This window comes from Falco cherrug, chromosome 10 (genome assembly GCF_023634085.1).
Source record: "Falco cherrug isolate bFalChe1 chromosome 10, bFalChe1.pri, whole genome shotgun sequence".
Classification (NCBI taxonomy): domain Eukaryota; kingdom Metazoa; phylum Chordata; class Aves; order Falconiformes; family Falconidae; genus Falco; species Falco cherrug.
In genome coordinates, this window is record NC_073706.1 from 15,245,175 (window position 1) to 15,265,727 (window position 20,553).

A 20,553-nucleotide genomic window follows, 5' to 3' on the forward strand; every position below is an offset into this window, starting at 1 on the left:
CTGTGTCAGGGGATGACCTGCAAGGGTGAGGCATTGTGGCACAGGCATCTGTTTGTCCTCATCCTGGGCGCTCAGCAGTGTCCCTCTCCCTGTCCCACTACAGCGCGGGATAACCACAGGGTGCACAGCCAGACCCCCACCCCCCCTGCAGCTGCACAGGCTGACAGTGACGGCCCCTGGCTGGCAGTCAGGTGTGAGAGCTGAAGGAAGGTGCCTCCAAAAATACCCGTGGGGTTGCCACCCCAGGGGAGTGACAGGCACTGTGATGCCGTTCAGCTCCATGCCAGTGTGCTTTGCTCCGGTGTGGTTTGGCTGGTGCCCAGTCATGCTTAGGCCACCCACTAGAACCCAGGTAGCACACCCAGGGATGAGCAGCCTCCTCCACCTGCCCTGCTGGCACCCATCCAGGAAGCTGCAGGGCAGGGGGAGAAGGGAAATTTGGGGAGGAGGGAAGAGCCAGGTGTTGTTTTGCGCTCTGTGCCAGCTGCAAACAAGCAAAAATCTGTGCACGGTGCCCGCTGCACCCTGGTGTCCCCAGGACCTGTCTCCCCAGCCGGGCAGGGATCTGGGGGGTGATGTCCGATGCCTCTGGGCAGGGATCCAGGGGAGGAATGATGCCCAGTGGCCTCCAGGTAGGGATGTGGGGGGCTAATGCCCACAGCCTCTGGGCAGGGATACAGGGGATAATGCCTGGTGGCCTCGGGCAGAGATATGGGGAGTGATGCTCAGGATCCAGGAGATGATGCCCACAGCCTCCGGGCAGGGATCGGGAAGATGTTGCCCAGGACGCGGGGGTCGGGGGATGCTCGGGGCACCCCCGCGGAGGGAGCGCGGCCGCGCGGGGAGGGCTGGAGGCGCGGCGGGCGGAGCGCCCGGGGGCGGCGGAGCGCGGCACCGCCCCCGGCGCGGGCACCGGGGCGGGGCGGGCCGGGAGCGCCCGGTGCCGGCGGCGGCGCTGGGGGCACGGGGCTCCGTCCCCGCCGGAGCGCGGCCCCGCTGCGCGGAGGATGAGCTGCGGCCAGCCCAAGGACATGGAAGGTACCGGGCGGGGCGGGGGGCTCAGGTGCACGGCGGGACGCGCCTCCTCCAGCCCCAAACGCGGCGGACACATCCCTGGGCGGCTGCCTCCTCCATCCCGGGGTGCTGCCCTCCCTCCCCTCCCCGGGGCTGCCTCCTCCATCCCGGGGTGCTGCCCTCCCTCCCCTCCCCGGGGCTGCCCCCTCCATCCCGGGGTGCTGCCCTCCATCCCCTCCCCGGCGCTGCCCCCTCCATCCCAGGGGGCTGCTCTCCATCCCCTCCCCGGGGCTGCCCCCTCCATCCCGGGGTGCTGCGCTCCATCCCCTCCTTGCTGCTGCTCCCTCCATCCCGGGGTGCTGCCCTCCCTCCCCTCCCCGGTGCTGCCCCCTCCATCCCCTCCTTGCTGCTGCTCCCTCCATTCCGGAGGGCTGCCCCTCCACATCCCCCCTTCTCCCCTCAACATCCCGGGGAGGGTCTGTCTGCATTCCCTACCCCCAGTATTATGGGGTACCGGTGAAATGGACAGGGAAATTTGGCTGGAGCGGGGGGGTGCAGGTGTGAGGGTAGAGCAGGGCAGGGCAGGGCTGGGGGTGCTGGGTCAGGGCAGCACCCCCGGGAAGAGCATGTCACTGTGGTAGGGGGCTCCCTGCAGGCAGGGGTGTCCATTCCTCTGGGCTCCTGTGCCTGCCTCCTGCCCGGAGACCTTGCCCTGCCCAGAGCCATCCTACGGTCCTGCCTGCTGCCCTCACCCCACACTCCCTTGGGTGCCCACCCTACAGAGATCCCCCATTCTGGGGTGCTCAGGGGCCTTCTGGCTGTACACACAGGGGGATCAGGAGCACAGACACCCCCAAAGACATGCACAGTCCCCCCCGAGGCTGTGCCCCAGGGGTCCCTGTGGCAGGGCTGCCTGCCCCTCCGTGCAGGCAGGCAGCGCCTGTGCACACTCCCCTGATGTGCACCCAGGGCACGGGAGGACAGAAAGAGCATCTGCCTTTTGTTCCCTTCCTCCTTCTTCCTTGGAGGACCAGCAGTGAACAGCCGCCGGCCTGAGCTCCATCCCTGCATGGGGCTTCCGTCTCATCTCGGCGAGCAGAGAATTCAGAGGGGAACGCTGGGGCAACATTCATCGCAGCCAGGGCCTGGGCTGAGTATGCCGCCCCAGGGGAACCTGGAGAGGCTCGGGGGGGTGTCAGTCCTCTCTGAATGTGGGTCTCGTCCTCCTTGGGACCAACAGGTCTTAGGGTATGGCTCAGGGCAGAATCTGGTCCCTAAGGACATCCTATGGGTACAGCTTCAAAGATTACACATGTTGGGGGGTCACAGAGAGCATTGCTGTCTCCCCAGGGCAAGCAGCAGCTGTGTCCCACACCAGGGTGAAGCCACATGGAAGGGATGGAGGAAACCAGGGCAATGGTGATGCCGACCAAGCTGGTGGCTTATACAGATGCCGCTAAAAGCAGGATGAGCCCCTCACAAAGCTGCTCCATGAGCAGAGTGGGTTCTCATCCTAGGTGTCCCCAGAGAACTGTGGTCTCATCCACCCTTCACCTGCCTGGAGGAACACAAGAGGGGCAGCCAGCTCCCCGCGAGTCCTTCTCCGGCTGTAGACACATCTCCGGCCCTGTTAGGTGCCACATGTCTCTTTTCCCAGACGCTGGGTGCTGGGCAAAGTGACAAAGGGATTTCACTCACTGAGAAGCTTGTTCCAAGCTTCTCCCAGGGCCTGCTGTTAATCCTGGGAAGCCTGACTGACCCCGGGAAGCCTGGCTGCCCCTCAGTGCAGCTGCCTGCAGACACATCCCCAGCGGGAGGGCAGGTCTGTGGGTCATCCACGCGTGTGATGGTGTCAGAGACACAAGGATGTCCCCGAGGCCATGCTGGGAAGTGGTGTCAGAGGGGGGAGGTGGATGCAGGCAGTGTGTTGCCTGTCCAGGCACTGGGCTCCCCTCGCCGTGCCCCTGCCTGCTCCTCCTGCAGCTTGGCCGCCTGCCGCTGCTTCCCGCAGGGCAGACCCCGCTCTCGGGCGAACAGGCAAGCAGCCCCCATGGAAAGGCAGCTCGAAGGCGGTTCAGCCCGTGCCCACCTCGGGACCCACCAGGGATGCTTTCACCGGTGCATGCTGTCCGTCCTGCCCCAAGGTCCCCATCCCAGGGAGGTTTCCCATCCCTCTCCCCAGCAGTGACTGCTGCTGCACTGAGCCTCTCCAGCGCTCACGTTTCACCAGCCATAAAAGTGTCTGGAGAAGGAAAGGGAGCGGCGGCGGGCGAGGGGAGGGAGCGGTGTCTGTCCCTGCTGCTGCCGCAGACCCTGTCCCACCGCCCAGGGCAGGTGGCTGCTGGTCCCCCTGCGGTGACCCAGCCCCTGGAGTCCTCCTCCACCTGCCCTGTGTGGCTGGAGAGTTGCCCAAAATGGATCAAAAAGCCACCAAGAGAAAATGAGCTGGCAGCGACTCCCCAGCCTGCGAGCCCCCTCACACGGGGCTGCCAGATGAGGCACAGGGACCATGGACCAGCTTGTGGGGACCTTGGAAGATGGGGGTACAGCGGCTATTGGGGTACCAGAGGCAAGCTCTCCCCGCTCCGCTCCAGCTCGAGCTCAGCCGGCCTGAAGGCCCCCGCAGCCCCGTTTCACGGTTCAGAACAGTGTTTGCTCACCAACCTGCGCCGCCAGCTGCAGTGACCCCCCTTCTGCCCGAACCCCAAATGTGGCCATGACGATGACAGCTTTGCCGGGTGCAGGAGCAGACCATGCTGAGACCTTCTGGCAGGAAGGATGCTTACCACCGCGCTACCTCTTTCTTTTCCTTCTGCATCCTGAATGCCCCAAGCCCCCGGTGCCCCCGGTGCTGCCACACACAAGCTTGCCACAGCTCCGCTCAGCCCCCGGGTGCTTTGGTGGCCAGTGGGTCTGGTGTCCCCCCGCAGCAGCCCCCCCAGGCTTCCTGTCCATTCCGGTGCCAGCTGGCTTTGCCATGGGATTAGGCGGGAGCACATGGGGAAAACGCCAAGCATCTCTCCGGATCAAACACCCACGGGGCAGCAGGGAGGGGGTGTAATTCATCCTCCCCCTCCCCGTGTGAGGCCAGCTGGGGGCTGCCCAGCGCTGGAGCCGGGGTGAGCGTGCAGCCACTGTTTGTTGGCAGCAGGAGGGAGGCGATCGGGGGAGGCAGTCAGGTGTGGACGAGGTATGAAGGGAGGCAGGGATGGAGCTGCGCTCGTGACAGCCGGTGCCGAGCGCTCGCTCGCGTCCCTCCTCCCGCCGAGATGCAGCAGGGCCGGCCGTCCCTCTGCTGCGTCTCCTCCATCCGCAGCTCGCAGGGACCACCCGAGCCAGGTGAGGGGGGCTGCAGGGCATGGTCGGGGGGCTGCGGGGCCAGCAGGGTTGCATGGAGATGCTGCATGTGTATCCCTGGCTGGCGGGCACAGCCTCCAGCTCGGCAGAAAGAGGAGCGGAGGGGATGGAGGGTGTCTGGGTGCTCGTGGCGTTGCTGTGGCTGCTCCTGTGCAGGGCAGGGGAAGGAGAGAAGAGCACGACCTCCACGTCCCTACGTGGAGCTGGCCTGGGGGCTGCCCTGCCATGGGGGTCCTCTGCCCCCCACCTTCCCTTGCTCTGAAATGCTCCCTCGTGCCTGAGCTCAGCACCCCCCTACCCTCACCCATGTGCCGCCGGGCGATGGGAAATTTGGGACCTAAGGGCTGGCCTGGTGGAGCAGGAGGCTGCGGAGGAGCTGCCGGAGGAGCTGCTGGGGGCTCTGGGCTCCAGGGCAGCAGCTGCCTGCCCCCACAGGCGCCCCCGGCCCTGCCTTTCTTCTCCACTTGTTTTCCCTTCGTCTTTACCTCCCCGCTCCCATCTGCTCTCGCTCTGGCTCTCTTGCCTGCAGCTGTGTTTGCTGGAGGAGCATAGATGCCCACATCCTGCTGCTGGTGGCAGATGCTCTATAGCCCCCTATGGATATAGGTCCTGATGATGGCCAGAGCCCCGTTCCCCACCGCTCCCTAAGGGAGCCTTTCTACAGCGAGTCCTGGGGAAGCCCTGGCACAGCCGAAGAGCGCAGCTCTGCCATCAACCCTTCTGGACCTGCCAGGTCCGTATCTGCCCCCAACACCTAGTAGGACAAGCTGTTTTCAGCTCAGGGGTAGCTCAGCACAGATGCAGCAGGGCTGGGTGCTCAGGGTGCCAGGGACAGGACAGCTGGGTGCATGTGCATCTTGGGTGTCGTTAGCTGGAGGGAGCACAACCCACTGTGGTCCTCACCCGCTGGGTCTGGGGGGGGGGGGGGCGGCGCTGAGTGTGTAGGAAGCCATTGGAAACATCCCCATCACCAAGACAGGGGCAGAGACCACCCCTGCCTCTGCTCGACACCGAGCCTCTCCGTGGCTCTCCCTTCTGCTTATTTTCCCTAAAATCACTTCCCCAGCCATCAGTCAGGTCCCTTGCCTCAGTTTCCCCAAGGTGGTGCTTGTTGCTGGGTGTGCAACATGGTGTGATGTGGTCTGGATAATCTGGGACACACAGACACATCTACAACGTTTCCTGCTCCGTTTGGCCTCCTCTTGCACAAGGGTGTGCTCGAGAGGTCTCTTTTAAACCTCTTTCCTCTTAAAACCCACTAATGATGAAAATGAGCTGCAGCAGGTTCTCTTCAGACATTCCGCTCTTCCAGAGTGGGTTATCCCCGGAGGTGGATCTCCTTTGGGTGCTGCTCTGCTTTCGGTGGTGGTTCGTGCCTTGCCTGGCTTCCTGTGGTGGGAGCAGGTGATCTGGGAGATTCTCTGGTCTTTGCTTCTGCAGATCAGCACTGCTTCTGTCAAGCCGGACAGCTTGTACCTGGAGCAGACAAGCCTGTGAGGCCCTAATACCCATGCATCCCCCTCCCACAGCAGCTGGGTCCCTTCAGACAGCCCCCCCCCAAAGGAAAGTTTTGCATCCTTATTGCAGCTCAAATACTCCCAGCTTATTAAAACACAAGGAGTGAGGGACAAAAACTACTTGTGGGTAAATGGCTCTTCACGAGTTGTCATTGATGGGTTGGCACGTGTTCAGCCGTCGCTTGGATGCGCAGGTTTGGGCACCCATGGGGCAGCAGCCATTCCCAAGCATCCATGGTCTGCCCTGGGGGGGACCAACCTGTGTCCCCTTCTCCATCAGGGTGCCCAGGGTGGGGTTTATCTGTTCCCTGTCCCTCGGTGGCAGCAGTTTAACATCAGCCTGGTCCCTGGAAAGTGGCTCTTTACCCCCTCCCAGCGTCCCACCCGGCAGAGCGGTGGTGACGAGCAGGTTATAACCACATGGCGAAGATCAGCTGCGGGCCCCCATGGCTGCTTGGCGGGTGGGTGTTGAAACAAGCATCGCTCGCGAGGCGTTGGTGTGGGCAAACATCTTGTCTGCACCTGCTGGTTCCCAGCGCCAGCTGGCGGGTGTCTGGGCTCATGGATTTCCTCCTTGGCAAAGGGAAGGGAAGGCAGGAAGGGGTGGATTTTGGCAGTGGAGGGGACAACCCGACCTCAGCAGGTCCTGTGGGGTAGCAGAGATGGGTTTGGGTACCCAAGCGTGGGGTGGGTGGGCACCACGGCTGTCTCTCACCCCCCTTCCCTCTGCAGCCGCCGCCGCTCACTTCAGCTTCTGCCGCAGCCTCCTGGAGCACACGGTCTCGGCCGAAAACCTCAACTACCGTCTGCAGAGGAACCCGGGCAGCAGCCTCACCTGGCACGACGGTCGGAGCCAGCGGGCCGACAGCGGCCGCACCGTCAAGCTCCTGCGGCAGCCGGGCACCGAGGGCGCGCAGGTACCCACTGTACCCCCGGCCCCTGCCCCAGGCTGCCAGGGCAACACAGCTCCCCGTGTCCCCCACCCCATCGATTCCCCACAGGAGCATCTTCTCCTTCTCTGCAGGAGCAGGCCTTCAGATCCTGTTTTGCTGAAAGCCCTCATGATTATTTGGCTTTTATTTATAGTAATATATATAATTATAATAATTTAATTATTATCATCTGGCTGGGGCCTGTGCTGGGGTGAGCTCTATGCATCACCTCCCCTCCACACTTTGAGCTGGGACTTAATACAATTTTACAGTAAATGCACCAGAACCAAATTCCTTATAACACCTTAAAATCCCTGAGAACTTGGGTGTGCCTCTTAGCCAGGTTTGGGCCATGGTCCTCCTAAAATTCGGAACTTTTTGGCACTAAGGAGGCTGTGAGCTGAAGGTCTCCAGCGGTTCTCCTGCTGCCCTGCCTCTGCACAGCCATGGGAAGGAGCATCCTCCCAGAGCATGGCTCCTGGTTCCTAACCCCTTCCCAATGCCCTGGGGGTGACATTCAGAGGCAGCACATCCACCTGGTGACTGCTTGAAAGAAAATGGGGGAAATCAAACAGCCTGGCTTCCAGCGGCCAACATGGAGATGCTTTTGCATCCTGAGGGCCTGGCTGGTTTCGCATTGACGGGCAGCAGGGTCCCACGGGGATGGGCACAGTCCCACCATCAGGCTGTGATGCTCACAGGAGCAGCAGCCCCGGGGGTGCGGTGTACCCTGTCCTGGTGGCACTGTCCCCATCAGCCCTCCAGACACCCCCCGATGGCTCCTTCCCTCTCGCAGCTCTGCAGAAAACACAGGGACAGTGCTGCCTGCACGGGCACCGCTCTCCGGGTGCCAGCTGTGTGCATCATGGCTCTGCCTCGTCTGCCTCCGTGTGCTGTCTCCCAGGGGGGTTTGGCAGCGTGGGGGGAAGGCTTTAATTTTGCTGTGAGCAAGGAAAAATGCCCGAGAGAAGGGAAGTTGCTCCTGGCAGCTCCCAGGGATGGCTCCCACCACCCAAATCGCCCCAGCCACCCACTGCCTCCCCGCAGGAGCAGCCACCATGCCTCCTGCCCGCTCTCCGCACCGGTGCTCGATATTCATGGCTGAGAGTTTATCAGAGAGACAGCCAGCTCAGCCAGCTGGAAAATGAGCCCGTAATTCATTACACCTCCCCTGCCCACCCGGGGGGTGCAGGGGCTTGCTCAGGGACCCACCAAGGAGGTTTTTCTCACCAGGGGGGATGATGCACCCCGAGCTGGCAGCTCTGGGTTTAGGGATGCTGAGATGGGTCCCCAGCGTGGGGCTGTGTCTGATGGGCAAAACGCTTGCAGACCTGAGCATGCCCAGGGAAACTGTGTTGTCACCTCTTCCCTTGTGTCTCGGAGGATTAGGAGGATAATAGCTGCGGGAAGCTCGCAGGAAGCTGGCCGTTATTTCCCCCATTTCTCATCGCTGCTCGTTAGTGAATCCAGAGCGAATCGCCTCCCCCTCCCCACGGCAGGTGCCCTGGCACACTCAGGCGAGTGTGAAGGAGCTGGGGTTGCTCCCGCCAGCAGGCAGCTCCCTGGATGTGTCTGATGGGGTGGGCAGCTGCCGGGGGTTCCCTCAAAGGTGAGGGTTTGGTTGGGAAACCAAATCCTGTGTGTTGCCTATTGCATTTTCCATCTGCTTTGGAGACGGACTCCTTGGTTATTAATTCACAGCCTCCCCAACTTGGCCGCCTTCTCTCTCACTTGAGCATCCCCGGCTGTCACCGGTGAGCTCTGCTTGAGGAAAAGTCCCTTCCCAAGCCCAGATGCTCCTGTGGGCGCAGGCAGCAGCCCCTGCCAGGCTGGCCAGGCTCCGTGGGGCAAGCAATGCCCGGCATGGGGCCAGGACAGATGTCCCAGACCCCGCTGCCCTCCACTGCCTCCTCTCTGGCATCTCTCAGGGACACGTCATTAGTTTCAGGTTACACGGGATGTCTGGAGTCCCTGTTACACTAATTATCTCCGCTCCTCTATTAGGCATGCTTAATTAGCCAATGCTTGCACGCAGTGGTTGAGATTGGCATACCACAGCCCAAGCGCTGTCGACCTTTCCCGTGTCACTATGTCCCCGCAGCAGCCACTGCTGCCACCATGCCCCACTGTGTCCCGGGCATGGGTGAGGACCATGCTGGCAGGGATCCTGGCAATCTGGTTCCCCCGTGTCACGGGCAGTGGGGACCCCTTTTCCATCCCCACCCAGCTGTAGTTCAGCCCAGAGCAGTGCTGGCAGCTTGGGTGCAGGGAGCTGCTTTGGAGGAATGGTGTTTGCTGGTGCTGCTCGGGGATGAATTCTTGGCATTGCTGGCAGTGGGCGAGCTCACCATCTCTCCTGGGTGCTAAGCCCAGGAAACAGTGGATTCCTGCATCCCCCAGCCCCATTTTCCAGCCAGCCTTGAGGATCCCCCAGGGAGAAGCAGGCTCGTCCCCCTGTGCTGTTACAGCTCAAGGTGTTGATTTGCTCTGTACCGAGATAAATCCAGGCTGCAACGACCTCGCAGGGCTGGAATTGCTGAGATGTGGGCGAGGAAATGGAGCTGCTGGGTGGCTCAGGGCGAGACCAGCCGTTGCAGCAGGCAGCTGAAGGGGTGGAAGGAGGGATGCCATCGGACAAGCCCCGTCTCCCCGTGGGCACTGCTTCTCCACCTCCATCCGTTCTGCTCTGCCGGTGCTGGTCCCATCCTGTTGCCAGGCACCGAGGCCAGGCGGGTGGCCAGTGCCAGAAGGAGCAGCCTGCATTCGGGACCCAGACGGTCTGGGGAAGGGGAGAGGGCACATAGCAGAGCTTTCTGGGAAGTGGAGTGTGGCCAGGGCATGCTGGGGTACTGAGGACTGTGACCCCCAGTTTATCCTGGGTGTCTCTCAGCATGGCAGCACCCCAAGAAAGGGCTGCAGGGTTCAGAGGGTGCTCTAGACACCTGCGAGGCTGCAGGACCTCATCGTGGCTGGGCAGCTCAGGGTTGAAGGAGGCTGAGATGGAGAGAAAGGGAGAGTCTGTCCTGCTCCAGGGCACCAGCTGGCTGCTCGCTGCTTCCCTGGGGACTTCTGGTAGGGACAGCTTTGCACCAGTACCAGCTTCTGATGGGGGTGGCTTTGCCATGGTACCCGCTGCCCCCCAGGACCTTGCTGGCTCCATCCCCACTAAAAGCTGCCATCAAGTGCCCCTCTCTGCCCAGTGAGGGGGGGGACACGCTGGGGACCCACGGGATGTCTCCCAAGCCTGTGTGATGCTCTGTGGAGCTGGGAGATGTAGGGGTGGGAGCTGGAGCTCCTGCCTGCAGCAGGAAGGCTGGGGAGCTCCTGGGTGTGGGGTGTATATAGGGCAGGACCCCCACCTTGGCATCCCATCCCCATTCCCACCGCGTCCCTCACTGGTTCCTCTGATGCTGCTGTTTCAGGATGAGCCCAGGGTCTCCAGAGGGTGCAAAGCCACAGTCTGCCAGCATCGCCGGGGTCCTGTGCCACCGGCCAGCATCCTTCTGTCCCCGTGGGCTGTCCTCCTGGCTGAGGCATTTTCCTCCTTGCAGGGTTGAATCCCACTAATCCCCTCCCTTCCTGCTCCCCACAGGGCCGTGCCTGTGACCACTATGGCATCTACCACACCAGCCCCACACTGGGCAGCCTGGCCAAGCCGGTGGTGCTCTGGACCCAGCAGGATGTGTGCAAATGGCTGAAGAAGCACTGCCCACATAACTATCTCATCTACGTTGAGGCGTTCTCCCACCACGCCATCACAGGTACAGCAGGCACCCCCGCTTAACATCTGGTATGAATTGCCATTAGCTCCTGGAAAATAGCTGTTTGGAGGTTCGTGATTTGGAAGGCAGGTATACCCCCCATTTCTGTCCCCTCACCCCATGGAGATGCAACCAGGGTTAGAGCAGCACCGTGGCATTGGGCATGGGGACACCTGGAGGCATCTGCCACCGGGGTGAGCTCCAGCACAGGCTGGAGGTTGTTGAAAATGAGCATAAATCTCCCAGGGGAGATTGTGGTTTATAAAATGAGGAAGAGTCTTCTCCTCACCTGGATTAATATAGTAAGAATATTGTAATAGTTTTTTAAATATTGAAAAATTTTACAGAAGAGAGAAGATCTCTGTCTGGCTGAAGTCCAAGTTGCAAATGTTTTTCATCCAGGTCTGAATCCAGCTCCTGACCAAGTCCTTGGACGATGCTTACCCCTCAGACCTGCTCCTCCCCTTTGCCCCCTGGGGATAGTGGCTTTGACCTCTACATATGACCATCATCCCAGTCTGACTGCAACATGTGCATGGCTGGGCAGAGCTCTGCCAAGGCCAGGAGAAAGCAGCCAGGAGAAAGCAGCGGGGAAGGGAGTGCTGGAGCAGCCCGGGAGGGATGCAGAACCCTAATGCAAGAGCTCAGCCAGTCCTTGCATGGGAAACAAAGGCAGCATTAGCAAATGTACGCTGGGAAACAAGGACAAAAGCTGGTTGTAAATCCCTTGTCTAATAGCCCCTGGACTGGAGGAGAGTGGCTCGCCGGGGACGGTGGCAGCAATGCTAATGTGTTTTGATGGGTACCCCCATTCCCCCGGGATGGCCAGCCTGCGCGGGGGCTGTGCGCTCAGAAAAACATCTCCTGATGCGGGAGGTGGAGCGGAGAAATGGAAGCTCCTGCCTGCAGGCATGAGTTACGTGATTACTGGAGCCAGGACTGTCCTGAGGCTGGGGACTTCAAGCTGCCACCCAGCACTCCCCAAAAGCGGGGCCCCTTGTGAGGCTTCTCCATCCCTATGGGTCCAAGTGGTGAAAGAGCATTTTAGGATTTCCTCCCTTTCCTCCTTCTTGCTCTCGCATGAAGATGGGCTCCCGTTTGAGTTGCACTTTGTCGGTGTCCCCACCACGCAGTGCTGCCAGCTGGGCGCTGAGCTATGCCATGTTTGCAGGTCGGGCACTGCTGCGGCTGAACGGGGAGAAGCTGCAGCGCATGGGCATCGCCCACGAGGCGCAGCGGCAGGAGGTCCTGCAGCAGGTCCTGCAGCTCCAGGTGCGCGAGGAGGTCCGAAACCTGCAGCTGCTCAGCCAAGGTAGGGCCGGCGGGAGGCCGAGCAGGGTGAGAGGCTTCGAAGCGCAGCCCCAGGGAGGCTGTGCCCCTCCTGCAGCCAGCCGGACAAGCAGGTGCAAATGCAGCCCACGCCGCGGCTGGGATGGGGTGTGGAGCCCAGGCTGGGGACCACGGAGAGGGGGTTGTAGTGCACAGGTTGGGGTGCGCTCGGATGAGTTGTGGTGCACAGGTAGTGGTGTGTGGGAACAGACTGGTGCACAGCGATCAGTTGCAGTGCACAGGTTGCAGCGCACAGAGAGGAGTTGTGGGGTGCACAGTGATGGGCTGTGGTGCTCAAGGATGAACTGTGGTGCACAGGTTGTGGTATGCAGGCATGAGTTGTGGTGCACAGGGACAAGCTGCGATGCACATGTTACAGTGCACAGGGATGGGCTGTGGTGCACAGGGATGGGCTGTGGTGCACAGGTTATAGTGCACAGGGATGGGCTGTGGTGCACAGGGATGGGCTGTGGTGCACAGGTTATAGTGCACAGGGATGGGCTGTGGTGCACAGGGATGGGCTGTGGTGCACAGGGCCAGGCTGTGGTGCACAGCCCCAAATCCATTAGTGGCATTGTGCATGGAAGGGATGGGATTCTCCGGGGCTGGCAGTGGGTGAGCTGGAACGTGCCACCCTGCAGGCTGTTTATTCCTTCCTCTCCCGCCTTGTTCCAGCTTCTTTTGGAAATGTCTCCTAGCTGATCCGTCTGTTTGGCAGATTGCACCAACACTGTGAATCGAGCACCTCTGGGATGGACTGTGCACCGCCGATATGAGACCTGAACCATATGCCTGGAATACGAAGAGACAGCTTCCCAGCCACTCCGGGCTCCTCTCCTTCTTCTTCTTTCTCTTTCTTTTTTATGAATACATTTCCGTGCCGAGATGGGAGGTTTCCTCCAGCAGACATGGCTCCTGCCTAGAGGGAAATCAGCAGAACAGCCACTGGGACAGACGAGCTTTTGCCCACCTGAGCTTGTCGGTTCACAGGGAAAGAGATGGAAAAAAGGGGATGACGATGGGCAGGGCTCGGCATTGCGGTCAAATCGAGCACAGTTATTCCCGGGACGGCTCAGAGCCGTGCACAGGACGGTGAAGCATTATGCACGTGGGCAACATCCCAGCACTTGGCAGCTCATGTCCGTACCTCGGAGCTTATTTAGGGAGCTTTAGTTTTCTCTTCAGACTGGGCTGTCTTCCAGCATCCTAGGAGGTCACGTTATCAGTAGCAAATAAGATGACCCAACCAGCCAAAAAAAAATTAAAAGCAGGGCCAAGCCACCAGCACTTGGCTCCACTTGCTGAGTTAAAAAGGGAGCTGAGTCATCAGAGCTGGAAAATCCGAGAGCAAAGGCAGGGTGGATGTGCCGGGGGTTGCCGTGGCCTGCAGGAAGCTGTGCCAGGAGCTCACCCTTCATCTGTCCTCGTTTGCGGGCAGACGGGGAAGCCAACGCAGAAGCTGGGTGGGAGTAGCCGGGGATGCTGCCGGGTGGTGCTGGGTGCTGCCAAGGGTGAGGTGGGGGATTTCTGGGTGTCCCCTGGCCATGGTGCCCAGCCGTGGTCCCTCCTGCACCCTCTGTGCTTCCACCAGCTCTCCACAGAGCCCTGCTCCTCCAGGCATTTGCAAATGCTCAACCCAACCCCCTGCCCAGGGGCTGATGATGGTGCCACCAAACCCAGGCACCGTCCCGATGACCCAGCTCGTCACTAAGGCGAAGCAACGTTTGCTGTTACACCCCCACCACCCCCAACCCCCTGTCCAGAGCCACAGATCGCTCGTGCAGGCAGGTAAGGAACAACGGTGCATAAAACCAAGGATTTGGGGCAGGGTGGGTGCTGTCACCTCCCCACGTTCCCCCTCCAGTGATGAGGGCAGAGGTATGGGACCAGGGGGGTCCCGAAACAGCAGCACCTCAAAGCACCTGGGGAATCAGAGCTGGCAGGGATGCGAAGGCAGGTCATGGTGGCCCCCCACCTGGGTGCCCATCCACCACCCACCTGCTCCTCTGCTGGTAATAAAACAAGAGACTGTTATTTTAACGTGCTGCTCTTCTGACTCTTCCCATGCATGAACCTGCGCCATAGGTTTAGTCCCTCCAGCCCTTCCCAGGGATGCTCAGGAGGTGCAGCGGCAGCTGGTGTCATCCCTGTCCCATCGCTGTCCCATCACAGTGACACTGCTCCTCAGTGAAGGAGCTGGGAGATTTCCATGGGGCTGGGATCAAAGATGAGCTGAAAACAAGTTGTTTGTCCACAGCTAGCAAGAAATCAGGGTTGCACCCATTCGTTTTTTGTCACCCCCTTGAAATCCCCAAGGAAACTGTCCCCAGAGGCCTCCAGGCAGTCTGGAGGTGTTAGTGGGGCAGGAGAAGATGCAATGTCCCAGGGATTTGCCTCCAGGATTTGGAGGGCAGGAACCCCCTAGGGCTCGGACCCCCCAGGCTGGACAGGGTTTCAAGCCAGCACGTGGCTCGAGGCTCAGGGAGGGATGTGGTGGGGCCTGGGCAGGATGCAGGATGCACGGAGCAGCCACGGGCTCCAGCTGCAGTGGCCACATTGGGTCCCCAGGAGGGTTTGTACAAGGCCCAGGTGATAGAAGGGTCTCAGAGACAAAATCTGTTCCCAAACCGTTTTGGTTTGGCTAAGGGAAACACCAAATCCTACTCAGGTCCAAGCAGATGAATTCTCTCTCTTGCACCAGGGTGATTTCCACGATACTGGCACTGTCGAAGGAGTTGATAACTCATATCTGCCACCCTTGGAGCAGAAGTCTGGTGCTGGGCTGTAGGCAAAGCCTCCAAATTTCCAAAATCAAAATTTTCTCCAGCCCAGAGAAAGGCATTGCCAGGTCGATGCCTGCAGCAGAACAACCCAGACCGTGGCGGCCGCCTCCCCCCTCGCTCTGTGTGTGTTGGCTCGGCCGGACCTTGCCAGCAGGTAATTCCCATTTGAGCTTTGCTGTGGTGGAGCAGAGGGGGGCTGCGACCCCCCAGCTCCATCTTCAGGGAACCAGCTTTGGGGCATTGCTGTGCGCAGCCCTCATCTCCCCCAGGACACAGAAATTGGAATTTCCTCCTCTGCCCGTACTGACCTTTTCAAAAATGCAGCAAAATTGGCTCTCTTTGCCTCGCTAGAACCTCACCAGCGACAAAGCTGGGAGAATTTACTGTATTTTAAGGAAAGGAAAGAAAAAAAACCAGGGAAAAAAATCCCATCTCCTCTGCTGTGGCGGTGCTCTCTGCCATGGGCTCTGCATCAATGGCCACGATGGAGCCATGCACCCGCCCTGGCCAGTGCAGGAGCCACATTTGCTCCTTGTTACCCCCTTAGGTGGAGAGCAGAGCCCTGCGCAGGATGCGGCCCCATCCCCTCCTGATGCGGCTCCATAGCAAGCTATTAAACCTTCGAGCCTGGATGGATCAGAGCTAAATAAAGCCCAAGCAAGACAACCCGTGGCCAAGAGCCGGGTTGATTCTGCCACCATGGGTTTAGTTTTTGCTCTGGCGGTGGGTGCTGGAGGTGCAGCCGGAGCAGTGGCGGGGGTACAGGGGGCTGAGGGTGGCCGGGGAGTGGGCAGCACCCCCAAGAGCCGAGGATGGCTGCTGGGTGTCTGGCTGCGGGTGAGGCGCATCGTTAGAGGGAGATGCTGAGCTTCTCTCCAGAGCTGCAGAGCTGCACCGGGGAGAAACGGCTTCTCCAGGCTCCCCCAGCTCCGGGCTGTGCTCACGCAGCCAGCTGCTGGTGGTTTTGCTTGTAGTGCAGCTGGGGTTCATGGAGCGGTGCTGGGGCTGCCCCTGACCCCATGCAAAGGCAGGGTGCCCCCCAGGTGCCCCCCAAAGCCTGGCTGCCCTTTACTGTGCTCCCGAGGGTGTGTGTGGCCGTGGGTCCCCCCTCTGCTGTGCCATGTCCATGCCAGCTCCTCATCCGCAGAGAAGAAAGCAGAAACCCTGCCAGGGTGCTCGCCGGAGCCCGAAGCACAGCCATCCTGGGGTGTCCCTCTGAGACTGCCCGGGCTTGCTGAGACCTGGCAGGACAGGGCTGGAAGAGCTGGGTGAAACAGTGTTCACAGAGCAGGCAGGAGGATGCCATCCTGATGCCCAGCCCCCTGCCCTAGCGGGGTCTGTGCCAGCTGCGCCTTCATCCCGGTAAGGATGGTGATGGTAAGAGCAGAGCATCCCTCCAGGCTGGCTCTGGACCAGTGTCTGGTGCCATCTAATGCCCTTGGCTCATCTGAGGGGCACCCAGGGCCAGACTCTGCCCAGGCAGCACGGAGGCATCCAGAGCAGCCCTGATCTTGGCTTTGCCTCCAGTGGCTCTAGGCATGCAGCAAAATCCTTCTGCATGGTGGCAGCGAGGAAGCACCATCATCCCCATGGGCTCCTGAGCGAGCACCTGGGCCAGTAGGTACTGCACTGGGATCCCCAGGTGCTACAGGGAGACGGGTACTTGTGGTCCTGTCCAGACCGAGGGAGAGCTCAGACACTCCTCAGCTTTTGCCGAGCAAGAAAAATACCTTCTATTTGTCTAGCACTTACCTGCCAGTGGTATTTCAGGCACTGCCCCAAAACAAACAGCACCAGACAATGAAACGCAGATGAATCGGGTGTAGTTTCATGCAATATTAAAACCAGACAACAATTAAAGTAAACAGAAAACACCAACAGGCAGCAATCAATCCCTTGCAGCAGGCAAGAGATGCAGGCAGCAGCACCAGGGTGAAGGGGCAGGCAATGGCAGCTACCGGAGAGCAGGTGACTCTGTCGTCTCTAATTAACTTTTCCTGCTTGTGGCAATTTTTTGCAATAAGCAGGACAGTACACTGCTGACATCAGAAATAACATTCATCATCTTCTTGTCTTATAAAGGAAAAATGCAGCAATCCCTTCTCAGTGGTAGAGGCAGTTTGCAGATTCTAGCAAGGTTTTCAAGCAGGAAAAAAAAAAAAGCCACCACAATTGCACATCGAAAATGCATGCCTAATTTGTCCAAGTAATTACTGAGCCCAGCTCGATGATACAGATACCTCCAGCTCTGAAACGCTGCTGATTGCGTCTCTGATTCAGGAAACGAGCCCTGTTCCCCCAACATTGAAATTCATGCTGGGCTATGAACGCAGCCTGCGATTTCCCTGGCTGCAGGGGGTGTGAGGACACAATTTGCTGAGCAGAGAGGGATGGCAGCACCTGCTATGCGCTCTGCTGAACTGGAGCCAGTTTGAATCTGAATGCCCATTCCCAGTAGATTACATGCTCAATCTAATTAGGACCCTGTCCTCCCATCAGTTGTCCAGGGGGAAATATAAACCACCCCAAATCATTGCATTCTTGGTGCTCTCAGGCAGCTCATTATGAGTTGGGTTTTTTTTTTGTACTGGAGACCTGCAGAACCCGAAGGGCCACGGCCATCAAAAAGGAGAAATCCCAGTTGTTGTTGGCACGTGTCGTGTGTCGGGGCCTCACAAGCCCCAGGAGAGGCAGGCAGGGGGTGGGTGGTGGTGGGGACAGCAGCCCGATGGGCCCACACGGGTGCTGGTGCAAATTATAGCATCCCGGGGAGGTGTGAACTGGGGGAGGCACTGGCATGTGGCTGCTCCTGGGATGCTCCAGCAGCGACATCCCGGCACTAGTGAACCTCTAGCTGCCTTATCCCGGAGCCCCGGTTGCCATCCTGGCTGCCTGGTGCCAGAGGACAAGACGGGGCATGGGGACACGCAGGGTCTCGCGGCGATCTCGGCAGAAGCCTTCTGCCCCAGCATGTCCTCGCTGCATACCCAGGGCTAATCAATCTTGATTCATTGCTAATGAACTCGAGAACAGTGTTGGGATGGATCAGGTGCCACTCAGGGTGAGATGGATAATATAATTAAGATTTCCTCAAAGGTCCCGTTTTTCTTACCTTGTTAATTAAGCTGATGTGGGGCCCTCCATGCAGAATGCATAATGAGAGGCTGCCAGAGATGGAGCTGGCTATTAGCAGGAGGTGATGCTGGGGGAAATGCCAACCTTAACCACAAGGCTCAGGGTATTTTGGCAACTCTTTGGGGCTTTGGTTCCCCCAGAGCGGCCAAAAGCTGATCTCTGCTGAGGAATCGCTGCAACCTTTGCACCACAGATGCATTTGGACTGTGCAGGGCAGAGCACATGGGCACAGGGATGCAGGTGGAGATGGACGGGTTCAACACTGCCCGGGACAAGCTGAGCACCATGGCAGAGCTTACGGCTTCCTAAAGGACTGCCACGATGTGGGGAGCCAGGCATTGCTTGCAGAAAGCTGTGAGCAGCCCCATGGCCTTGAGGAGCAGCTCTCACACGGCTCTGGGGTCTGCAGCACGGGGAGGAGGGGATGCTGCTCCACTCCCGATGGCCCAGGAGCATTTTTGGTACTTGCACTCTGGTGGTGACTTATGACAATGAATTAATGGCCTCTTAATAAGGGTGACAGTTCCCTTAATTAGAAAGTAACGGAGCTGGGATAATTGCTTCATTTCAATTTTTTCCCCTATATTACTTCCTTCATTTTTGGGTTCTCATTCATGGCTCCTGGATACCCGCTGGGAGCACTGCCTCCCTGGAGCCAGAAACACTCGCCAGCGAGGAGGGAGGGAGGTGGGCGCAAGTACAGCTGCGGTGCTGCCACTTTCACTGGGGCAGGGATGAGATAGATAGTTTGTCCCAAAATTAATACCATTTGGGTCAACCAGAGGTGTTCCCCAGCCTGGGTGCGCAAGTAGTCTTGCTGCAAAAACAAGCCCTGCAGAAACACATTGAAATATTGGCAGCATTTCACTTGGGTCGCTTTTGGAAGGGAAAGTTTCGGGTTTGGAATTGGCCCGGGCCGTTAGCTGGGGGGTTCATGTAAAAACCTTCGACCCCTCCAACCAAACTGAGCTGCTCGGCTTCCCATCAGAGGATGCCTTTTGTAAAACTAGGGAAAATTTGGGGGTTTGTGTGGGTTTTTTGCAGCCACACAGCTTTGTCACCAAGCCTATGCTCCCTCGGTCCTGTCCCACGCCCTGCATCTCCCGCTGCACTGCATGGGGCTGGGGGTGCCCCAGGGACCTGACGCCCCCAGTCTGGGACTGGCTTCTGGCAGGAGTTGCCCCGCACACCAATACAAACCTGTAAATAATAAAAAGCTGCTGGGACCTTCATTTTTCCCTGCAGGCAGGAGCGTTTCCTCCGTTAACCTTCTCTCTTTGCATTGCAACCATTTTGCTTTCTCGCCATATCTAAAATTAAATCTGTTAGGGTTTTCTGTCGCTCTTTTTTTTTTTTTTTTTTCCCTCTCCCCCTTTTGCTTGTATTTGCTGAGTGCATTCAAGCACAGGGAAGGAAAAAAAAATAATAAAAAAAATCCATCAGCATAATTCATGGCTCGCACAGTCATCGTGGGCTCCGGTTTCCAATCAGAGGCCCGTACTGCGGAGCCGTGCCGGGGAGGGCTGGGGCTGGCCCGGATGCTGCTTCACAAACCACCAGCGATTCCCTCTTTGTTCTGGGATCGCTCTGCTTCAGCTCAGCCAGCCCCCACACAGCCCGTCCTGCGGGTGCGGGAGCGTGGAACTGGTCTGAGGGCCTTTGTGTGTCCCCCCGCTCCAGTTCTGAGGATAATAGAGGAAGGAGCAGCAGCTGAGCAGGTTTGCATGCTCTGGACCCAGCTGGGATCCTTTATCCTAGGATAAAGGCCTGGGAGACATGGAAGTGCCAGGTCCCTCACCTCTGTGCCTGGTGCATGTGGCTTAGCTGACGTGGGCTGAAGGCTGGGCACCCAGTCCCTCCCAGTCCCACGCACTGAGCATCCCACCACCCCCGGCAGAGATGCTGGTTCTGGCCCTGCGCAGCCTCACATGCACAGCACTTTGCGGGAGTTTTTGAGACATCTCCAGAGCAGCGGCATGTGGAAGAGGCTCTGCAAACCCAGCATCCATTTTATTCTAACAGAGTTAATGGTCTGAAAAGTGCTGCTGCAGCTGCTTGGGTTAATATGTGTTTTAAAACTACTCACCGAGTAAGTGCCCAATCAGCCAGCCCCAGGCTGGGCGAGGGGCATGGTCCTGCCTTCAGGTCCCAGCACCCCAGGAGGGTCTGCAGGCAGAAAACCAGATTATTTCCCATCTTTCCTGTAAGAGGTTTTTTGCTCATTTATGGTGCTTTTTAACTCTGGGCCAGGTATCTTTACAAGCCAGGAGTGACCCTTGCCAGGGGTACCTGAGATGGATGCTGGCTTGTGGGTGGGTGTCACCACACCAGCTGCATCCTGGCAGACACAGGGGCAGCTTCAGGGAGACCTTCTGCTTGACACCAGCACGAGAGGCTGGGAAAGCCATGTCCGGAGCACACGTAGGATGGCAGCACCTCTCTGTGCACACAGCCTGGCCGGGGACTGCTCTGATGGGAGCAGTGGGGTCTTCAAGAGAGCTGGGGTCCCTGGGTGGATGTGGAGCCTGGTCTGTGCCTCCCTGGGGGTAGTGGAGCCACAGGGATCTGGCCTCTTGGTGACACTTGGCAAGATAAGCAGCAAGAGGAGGGAGGGCACACGTGTGCTTGTCCTGGGTGACACCCTGCTGGGTTGCCCTGTTTCAACTCCCTCCATCATTCATGGGGAGACAAGGCCGGGGTTGCCAGAACTGGTAAAGGCTGCCTT

The 20,553-nt window shown here is 59.3% G+C and overlaps 1 protein-coding gene across 3 annotated transcripts; it reads left to right on the top strand.

Annotated features, from left to right (window-relative positions):
• The first annotated feature begins 933 nt into the window (after positions 1 to 933).
• Positions 934 to 13,979, top strand: SAMD10 (sterile alpha motif domain containing 10). 3 transcript variants are annotated; one of them, XM_055723074.1, is made up of 5 exons: positions 934 to 1,038; positions 6,621 to 6,805; positions 10,413 to 10,581; positions 11,753 to 11,893; positions 12,629 to 13,975. In XM_055723074.1, exons 1-5 carry the CDS (start codon positions 1,008 to 1,010, stop codon positions 12,691 to 12,693), a joined length of 591 nt encoding a protein of 196 aa, XP_055579049.1. In that variant the 5' UTR covers positions 934 to 1,007; the 3' UTR covers positions 12,694 to 13,975. The 3 variants fall into 3 exon arrangements, with proteins under 3 accessions (XP_055579049.1, XP_055579048.1, XP_055579050.1); XM_055723073.1 differs by lacking the exon at positions 934 to 1,038 and adding an exon at positions 1,544 to 4,353 and having other exon boundaries at positions 12,629 to 13,977; XM_055723075.1 differs by lacking the exon at positions 934 to 1,038 and adding an exon at positions 1,545 to 4,353 and having other exon boundaries at positions 12,586 to 13,979.
• The last annotated feature ends 6,574 nt before the right edge of the window (positions 13,980 to 20,553 follow it).

Coding starts and splice junctions, on each gene's coding strand:
- SAMD10 (XM_055723073.1), top strand. CDS start 4,284: ATGCAGCAGGGCCGGCCGTCCCTCTGCTGCGTCTCCTCCATCCGCAGC. Junction 4,354..6,620: donor GCAGGGACCACCCGAGCCAG/GTGAGGGGGGCT, acceptor TTCCCTCTGCAG/CCGCCGCCGCTCACTTCAGC. Junction 11,894..12,628: donor CCTGCAGCTGCTCAGCCAAG/GTAGGGCCGGCG, acceptor TCTGTTTGGCAG/ATTGCACCAACACTGTGAAT.